The sequence below is a fragment of the Oryctolagus cuniculus genome, chromosome 4 (genome assembly GCF_051225735.1).
Source record: "Oryctolagus cuniculus isolate XC-2025 breed Fujian yellow rabbit chromosome 4, ASM5122573v1, whole genome shotgun sequence".
NCBI lineage: Eukaryota > Metazoa > Chordata > Mammalia > Lagomorpha > Leporidae > Oryctolagus > Oryctolagus cuniculus.
This window is the reverse complement of record NC_142870.1, coordinates 52,165,492-52,175,227: the sequence shown is the minus strand read 5'-3', so window position 1 is coordinate 52,175,227 and position 9,736 is coordinate 52,165,492. Positions and strand designations below refer to the sequence as shown.

Genomic DNA, 9,736 nt, shown 5'->3' with positions numbered 1-9,736 from the left:
ATATTAACTAGGTAGATAAAAATTCTAAAGAGAGCAAAAGTTACTACATAGTATGAAAAAGAGAGTTAAAAGAGTTAATTATATTCTGGCTTCTCTCTGATTTAGTAAGTGAAGATTTACTTAAATAAAATTTTTACAGAATACAGTTCATTCTACAAATAAGTAAGTATAGAAGAGAGGCCTTTAATTATGAAATCAATCAAGGAGACTTTTTAAATTTAGTAAAGATCTTGAGAATCATTTTTACTCATGTTTACAAATTAGCATAATTTACTCCATCATTGTGATTTTTAAAAATTTAATGACATTGGCTCTTTCTAGAACAGAAGTAAAGTAAGACTGCTCTAAAGATGATGATCAATAAATGTGGAAGCGCTGTAAAGAAATGTTTGATGATTGCTTGTCAGGTAAGTTTGTATTTAAGTCATGAAAACAAGGATATCTATCTTCAAAGTAATAATATATAAATATTCAATTAGAATGAAATATATTAAAAGGATGATTCTTTTATCCTTAGAGTTTTCTTTATGGTAATATATAATTCTGGGATAAAGATAGTTCTCTCTTCAGCAAGAGGTAATGTTAAGGAGACTCTGATGCTAACTATATAAGGATCCTGAAGTAGGTTGTCTTCATTTTGTTATTTAGTAGAGAACTGAAAAGCCACATCTCAGTAATTCTTATTTATTGAGTAGATAGTTTATTGTTTAACCAAAAGTACATTTATTATGATAAATTACAGACAGCTAGAGACTGCAAATGATTGAGAAATATGCATAATGACAGAGTTTCGCTTAGAAGAATATTTCACTAATTCAAAAATTTTTCTAATCTTAAACTAGTGTAGACATTCTGTCATTAGACAGAATGGGGGGCTGGTGTTCTGCCTACTGGTTAAGATGCCTGTGTACCATACTGGAGTTCCTGGGATTGTTACCTAGCTCCATCTCCCTACTCTAGCTTTGTGCTAATACAGACCCTAGGAAGCAACAGTTATAGCTCAAATAATCAAGTTCTTGGATTGGGTTCCCAGATCTTGACTTCTTCTTTGCTCAGGCTTGGCTGTTGGGGGCATCTGGGTAGTGAACCTGCAGATGGGGGTTCTGTTTCTGTCTTTCTGCCTCTCAAAAAGAGTAGAAACCATATCTTTATATTACATGTAAGGGCTTTTTTTCATCCTCATCTGTTAGGTAATATTTTAATTTATATATATATATATATATATATATATATATATACACACACACACTATTTTGAGAGAGAGAGAGAGAGAGACAGAGACAGCTTCCCATCCACTGATTCATTCCCAAATGTCAACCAGCTCAGGCTGAGCTGGGTCAAAACCAGGAACTGGGAACTCAATCTAGGTCTCTCACAGGGGTGGCAGGGACACAAGTATTTGGGCTATCACTACTTCCTCTTAGGATCTGCATTAACCTGAAGGTGGAGTCAGGGACAAGAGCCAGGTATCTAACCCAGATAATTAGATTTGGGATGAAACATCTTAACCCTTAAGCTAAAATCTGCCCTTCGGTAATAGTACTTTACTGCCTTTGTTAGAGGGTAGTAGGAGTCTCCTTTGAGATTTTGTGTAAACAAAAAGTTTTCTTAATGAAGTAGAGATTTGTTACTCTGAATAACAAGTTCGGAAATCTAGCAAGAACTTCGCTTTGTTTAGAAGCAAATATGACTCACTGGGAAAATACAAAAATATAGTAAACTAGAGGTGACTTGATATCATTATGAGAGAAATAAACTTGTAGTTGCCCTATTTTTTTTTTTCTGAAAGGTAAAGTTTATCCATTTAGTAGCACTTGCCTCCTTTAATAACTGAAAAGTTTTCTTAATTTTCTATTTCATTTTAAATGCAGTAATTATGAGTCAACACTGGAAAATCAAAGCTAGAGCTTTCATAGATATTCTGAAATCTTAAAAAAAGCAAGCACCAACCAAACTAAAACCCCTTAACGGAAAAGAAACTTTCAATTAAGATATAAATACTCTCAATAATTTATTCTAATGATGATTTGAATCTAATTATTAGTAAGAAAAAGAGAATTAGAGCTGTACCTTGATGATCTTTACCTTTTTTTCTGAATTACCTGGTCATTTTCCCCACAAGACATGTTTATTATGTCACATTCCTTATAACATAAAACTAAATTTTTATTCTAAGAAATCTTTGAAACACCCAATACTGAGCTTTTTAAGGGAATAACGAGGGAAATGTAGAGCTTTTACTTTTACGCTGTTCAATGTAAGATTTTTCTTTTCCTTAATTTCAGTTATATGTTAGCTCCAGTAATGAGTAATCGTTTCTTTCCCTGGTTAAGTGGATCATGTTTGAAAGGATTTTATGCAACCAATGCATTCATAATTATTATGACATTTAGTTGGGCCAGTGAGTTAGCTTGGAGGCCAAGAAATTAATGCCTGATGGTTTCTAATGGAGTGCACCTTTGAGGTAGTTTGTACACATAGTAACGGTGATGTTTGGCATCAAACAATAAAAAATGAAAAAATAAAAAAAAAAATCTGATACTTGATGAGATTCAACTGTTTATAAGAGAGGTTGTCTTAGAGAACCCAGAAAACATGCTCCCCTCTACCAGAAGGAGCCTGAGGAGTTTGGAAATAATTTTTGGAGAATTTGAGGTCCAAAATATTTCTTTCTGTAGGGGACTGCAAATTCAACTCACATTGAACAAGTATTTATTTATTTACTTACTATGTAAAGAGCTAACCCCCATTGACATGGCAACCATAACAAACAGAAAATAGGCATTAACCTCTAAACTTTAACCTTGAAAATTACCTGAAGGCAAAGCTAGTGGTGTGAAACTCATTTTCAAGGTAAAATTTTGTGCGTTTAGGAGACACTGCATACTCATTAGTTAAATTGAGCTAAATAAAATTCATACTGCTTTTGCTGAACATTATGAAGACTGAAAAATTGTTGTAAAAGTTAATCATAAAAACTCAGGTAGGTGACTTCAGTGCCTAATGCACTCCTCTATGTCTTGAAATCTTCACATAAAAAGAATTAAAAAAATTTAAAAGGAATATGTTGTAATTTGAGTATCTTCTAATTCATGGCACTTGAGATTAAAAAAGTTAAGGTAACTGTATTAAAGAAAGTGACGCATCTGCTTTAAATTTCTTTGCTGTATAAAGACATGAATACCACCTGTGAATTAATAATAATGGCTTTTAACTCATAACCCTAATTTCTTTTCAATTAATCATAATCTTCTTTATCTCAAGCTGTAAAAAAGGATCATAATCATGAATTTTGAAATTATTTTCCTAAGTACTTCATTCTAATAAGGAAAAGCCAGTCTGTGCCCTCTGTTAGTGTAAATGCTCCCACTTATGTGGTAGGAGTCCTAAAAGTGAAGGCCAGTTTTTGTAACCTTTTCTTTCTCAGCCTCTTCCATGGAGATCTATGAAGTCTTTTTAGATTTGCTATGCTGTCTTTCTTAATATGGATAGGGATGAATAATACAAGCTGATAAAAGGGAAAAAATAGAATGGGGGAATACAAGAGCAATGCACAGAGGGACTGAGAAAGACAACCTTGGAAAATTTAATAAAGGAATAGGGAAAAAAAGACCTAGCACTGGGAAAAATATTGAGATGAGAAATTTAATTGATTTTTTGTAGAACAGAAATTTGGTAGGGGAAGTTACCAACATAGATTTTTGGGAAATGTGTTTGGGTGATATGTAATGTAATTCATTCTTCACCAGCCCTTCGAAGACAAGGACTTTGCTATTTTAGAACTGGATAGGGATTTGTTTTCCTTTCATGAGCTGAGATAGCCCTTCCAGCTGTAGCTATAAGACTGTTTAATTCAGGTAATAGTTTGACAGATTTTAAAGAATATCACAGAGTGAAATAAGAAACGCTTTTTTTTTATTATGGCATGTATAGCTTATTTATCAAAAGCTATAACTGCAAAAATAGTGCTGGAATTCAGGGCTGTGGCATAGTGCTGCCATGGCAGCATCCCATATGGGTGCTGGTTCAAGTCCTGGCTGTTCCTCTTCCATTCAGCTCCCTGCTAATGGTCTGGGAGAGCAGTGGAAAAAGGGCCGAATTCTTGGGCCCCTGTCACCCATGTGGGAAACCCAGATGAAGCTCCTGGATTCATCCTGGCTAAGTCCTGGCTGTTGTGGTCATCTGGGGAGTGAACCAGAAGGTGGAAGATATCTCTCTCTTTCTCCTCCCCCTTTCCCCCGCTAACACTGACTTTGAAATAAATAAATCTTTAAAAAAATTCCAAATGAATTTGGTATTTTAACCGTTAATACTTCTGGACATTATAATGCCTGAGATCATTAGATCCATGACTGACGGGCAGTAAAAAATTGTTATTCTTATATTTTAATGTTTCTGTTTAATTTTGCACACATATTTCATCCTTACTCTGACCATGATGAGGTTCAAAATTACACCGAAGATTATCATGCTTACAGTTTTGAAGTGTAGAAATGTAAGTAAAAAGAAATTCTGAGGTCAATATGGAGTGAGAGACAAAGTGAAAAGGAAGTTTTATAATACTATAAAAGATAGAAGGAAAGGAAAAGAAAGAAGTGCAAATTAACCAGATACAGACAAACTCATCAGACTTTTATAAAAGAAATATTCTTAACAGAGATCCATAACCTTGAAATCACAGAATGCCCATCCCATAGAAGTTTGAATACTTTAATAGAATTTATTTCATCAAGGTATACAGATGTTACTGACAGAGTCCTATAGAGGATGTTATTATTCTATTCTTTATTTTTCTAAATACCTTTTTGTTGTATTATAAAAATAAATATATGATTAATAAATTTAATCTGTTTTACATCTGTTATTATTTAATATATATTTGAAGACAAGTAAATATGGAAACTTTATATTTCCTCTAAATGTATCCCGAGTTGTGTAAATGTACCAAGCAAACTACAGACAGTCTATGAGTGATGCATGACCATGCAGGTTGATGGCTAGGAAATGTTGCTAGCTATTTTTGACACACTTAAAAAGTGATGGATTTCCCACTGTTTCCTTTTTTTTAACTTTAAGAATACTCTAAAGACTTCCTTCTATCTCTATACATTATTTTCAAACAAGAAAATTCAAGTTACTGTAGACAAAACCAGGAGATAAATAATCAAAATAAATAAGCAAAAAAGAAAGTATGCTGAAGGTTCTAATAGAATCAGATAGTCAACAAAATCTTAAAATAAGAAAAAAGAAAAAATAATACTTCTTTGTATAATGTTACAATCACAAAAATGTTAAGTAGGTAGAAATTTGAGAATGTGGGTAGGGCACCATTATATCTAGATCAGATAAAAAGCTATTTATTAACTACGCATGTTTAGACAACTTGCTGTGTATTTTTTTCTTGCTTAACATATTCTCCTTACTCTTCCACCTCGCACAGCAGTCATTTTTGTGGTTGTAACAATTGACTGATTTTTATAATTGCATTTGTTCATAAGATGGCACTATTTTGATCAGCTGATTCAGCTTCATTCACTGAAAATGTCTTTCTGTTACTAATCTCTGAGATGATTATGACAACACATCCTAGCTGTGTTCGCATTTTGATGTAACTGCATCATGGATCTCAGTTTATACTCACTATATATAGTGAATATGCTCATGTGTAAGATCTGTTTATGCTATCTGTGGTGTATTCATATTTATTTCTTAGAATGTTGAAGAAACACCTCAGTATGCTGATGTAACTCACTTCTGCAAACAAAAGAATTCTTAAACTTGCAAAATGGATCCACATCAGATAGTCAGCTAGATGTGCTTATTTTCTTGGAACATTATACAACTATCATAAAATTCTGCTTAAAATAAATTAAATAAATGTTTTATTTTAAATCTAAGGGTATGATCCTAGACCTTTATTCAAAGCATTTCTTCTGAGAACAATGAATTTTCTCAGTGCTTTGACAATTACTTATGTCAACTTGCCAAGGTGAACCAAGGGAACAGTCATGGGTTTAATTCATGCTTCTTTCTATGAAAACCATTAGAGTAAGGGACTCACTCCCGGTCTTTCCAGGGATAATCTTAATAAGGTAGTAGAGAAATATACTATAGTTTGTAAAAAATCTGAGGGGAAAAGCCTCTAAACTACCTTCTACTATGAAACATGTAGGGCACTATAAAGGTAATTAAAAAAAATATAGACAACCCTTGGAAGATTTAAAAGCACATTATTTTTCACCCTCTCCCTCCCCAATAACCCTTTTCTTACCATAGTCACAACTAACAAGAATTCACTACATGGAGTCATTGGTCATTTCTGTAAGTAATTCTACCAACATCAGGCACCAACAATTAAATGGTTAAAAAATAAACAACAATACAACCCATAGAGTTGAATATAATTAATTAAAATATAAATATTTATGTCAATTTGGAAGTTACTTGATCACAAAACATGAAAGAAAAGTCAACTATCTCTTTCTCATCTACAATCAAACTCTACATGCATCATTAAGGATGCCACACCTGGACTAATTCCTTCTGGTTAAGACCATGAACACTTCCCAAATACAAGTACTGCTGTACAGAATTACACATCCATGCTGAGTTATCTATCATTGCGTAGTGATAATCTGCAGTGGGCCAGGGTTTCACTTGCAGGTTATTCAGAGAAGACCTATGGAGCATGACTTTAAAATCCAAGTTGGAAGCATAAACATAAAGTATGTGCTTAGAGTCTGAGCAGGACAGCGTGGTTTGTGAAGTGATGTCTGGAGAATCTGAAGAAAGGGTGGAAGAGAGTATATCTTTCATTTTAGAAATGCTGAGGCACAAAACACAGGTGCAGGTAGTACTTTCATACATGAAATCCTTTCTCCTGTATGTGCATCATGTGTAAACGTAAAGTCTGTATACTGCTGACTATTCGTCTCTGGTGTCCAATGAGTATGACTCCAATTCTCCTAATGTCACTGAGAGAGAGAGAGAGAGAGAAATTAGGTATGGGATATAGAAAATCAACATTTAGATCTATTAAATATGCACTATATCCCATTTTCTAAAAATTGTGTCATTTAGATGTTAAGAGATATAAATAAGCAGTAAGTATATACTTTTTTCCTCATTCTGTATCCACAGAATACATCAAATTAATCTCAAACTTAATTATATGAGAACAAATTTCATATCCAGGTACCTAAGTAATGTTCAAACATTTCATATGCCTAAAGGTATATAATTTAGGTATGCAATAAAATTAGCAAAATGATGATCATATAAGGTAGAAGGTATAATGTGTACTCTATTTAATCTGAAGAAAGTCATAATATTCGACTAGTCGCAATTTCTGTTATGATATAAAAACAACTGAAATTTCATATTTTTCAATTTAATCATCATAGTATGTGGTCTTTTAAACACATACTGGACAGTTTTAGGCAAAGCATAATCTTTGAGACAATAAAAAATGGTTGACTTACAAAATAAAAAAAGAAACTCTGAAATGATATAAAACTGTATTACTTTGATGTAAGTACTAGGAATTGGTCATACAATATTGCTATATGGTACAACAATGTTGATGTAAAATCTATGACATGAATAAGAGTCATATGCATTTTAGAAAGCATTTAAATATTTTAAATAGCTATTTGAATTAAATAGATTTTTAAACATAGTAATTAGAAGTATAATGTACAACTTCTACCAGAATGATTGTCAGGAATGATAAGGCAATGACATAGTAGCCATAAGAAACGTATTCTTGATATATCATTTGAATTTATAATCCTTTGGGCAGAGCATCTAGTTACAGTAATAATCGTGACATCACTTACTCAATGCTCATTCTTGAAATCAGATCAAAAGTTGTAAATCCTGCTGCCATGAAGTTATTTTTATATTGTCCCATCTTTATAGAATCCAGCCAGTCACCGACTGTAACAAATAAAGGATATTCGGAAACTTCACCAGGGGACTCTGGCATTCTAGAAGGAAAAGAATCACAAGGACTTTAAAGCCAAATAAAGTAAAAAGTATTCAATTTTTCTTTTTCCTCTTAACAATATTCTGAATTCTTATGTTTTTATCTTCTATTAAAAACATCTCTAAATTTCCATCTTACACAAATTAGTGATTTTAAAAAATGTTTTTATTTACCAAATCAGTTTCTTTTACAAAAGTTAGTTTCTTTTGTCTTTTTCTGCCTTTTCTGACCACTGGGTCTTGGTAGATCCTGGGAAAGCTCACTCCAGCTATCTTTGCTTTTACTTTTGTCTCATGTATAACATTGCATTTAATTGGGGAACAACCCACTCCTCACCTCCATAAGGAGAGTAGCCAGCCACCAACTATTCAAACTTCCACTTTCTGACTCACCACTGAGTTCATGTCCTTTTACCTTTTCCATACTGGCTGAAGCAGTTCTTGTCTTTTTTTTTTTATGGTGAATTCATTGATTGAGCCTCCATTTATTTTCAAATATTCAAAAACAATGTATTATTTGTGAACAAGTAATTTATGCTGTCATAGACCTCAGTTGCATGATAAGATTGACATATACCCAAGCTTAGATATTAATAAGACACAAAAGAAAGCAAAATCAATGCAAGGTTAGATTAATAAGAAAAAGGAATCTAGTATCGATAGCTCTCAAAAGGAGTGATACAGCATCCTTACATTTAGATTTTGTTTTTAGGTCCTAATACAAAGGCCATTGCAATTGTGGGTACTTTTATAATTTTAATATAAAAATACAAATGTGACATTTTAGAAAGACGGGTATACATTGTGTATATTCCTTAATCTACATACATGTTATATATATGAAGTAGTTAGATATGAACTCACATAATAAAGTTTATCAGGTAAGAAAATATGGAATTAAAATTAGAGTAAAAATAACACAGATTAGTATGTTTATGTCATTCTGGAAATAAATTGTATTATTCTCACAAAATATGTGAAAATTAATGTTAAAATGTTTTGCATGTTTAAAAAATATGTGATAAGTGCTTTTATTGTAATCTATGTGTTATAAACTTGCTAGGATAATAAATCTCATTTTAAACTTTTTACATCTTGAGTTCATATTAATTAGTAAAGCAATAAATCTTTTAAAAATACATTTAGTGTTTGAGTAAAATCAGTATTTTCTAAGTAATGAAAAACTTTCTTATTAGAAGTGAAATCAGTGAATTAATTTTATTAGAATATTGAGGGTTAGTTCAACTTTCACCTACTTTGTTTTTAATTTTTCACAAGTGAAAGAATGACAGGATCCATGGCAATTTCAGTAGAGCCATAGTTTTTAACATTTTGATTTGAAACAGTTTAACACGTTTTTTTCCATTCATATTTGAACCATGTCAGCTTTAACAGGAACTGCTAACATGTGAGCACACATGATCATCCAACATGAAATAAGAACTGCTCCACTGTGGATCTTCTGTATAACTCTGGTATTGTTCTGTTACCTGTGTACAGGAGTCAGAGTTGCATTCTAAGTTTAAAGCTTAAAGCAAACATGGAAAAATTCCTACCAATAAGAACTGCCCTTACAATCCTTTAAATTTCTTTTAAACCACCAGGACTTGAGTCTTTTAGGAGCACAAGTTGTATGTGGCTTGACTCCTGAAGACTTTGAAAGATGTCTCTTGGAATTCAGGACAGAGTTCCTACTAAAGACCTAGAATTCATTTCTTTCTTTGTCTTCGAGTGCTATATTGACCACATT

General features: G+C 32.4%; 1 protein-coding gene across 5 annotated transcripts in view; it reads right to left on the bottom strand.

The window, feature by feature from the left end:
• Positions 1 to 683: 683 nt before the first annotated feature.
• The window catches only part of EPHA6 (EPH receptor A6), a 1,031,027-nt gene continuing 1,021,974 nt past the window's right edge, over positions 684 to 9,736 (bottom strand). For all 5 annotated transcript variants that reach the window (XM_051859384.3, XM_051859387.3, XM_051859383.3 and 2 more), the window contains 2 exons: positions 7,839 to 7,988; positions 684 to 6,974 (listed from right to left, as the gene is read on the bottom strand). In XM_051859384.3, coding sequence (XP_051715344.3) covers positions 6,860 to 6,974; positions 7,839 to 7,988 — 265 coding nt within the window. In that variant the 3' untranslated portion in view covers positions 684 to 6,859. The remainder of the gene's footprint in view (positions 6,975 to 7,838; positions 7,989 to 9,736) is intronic.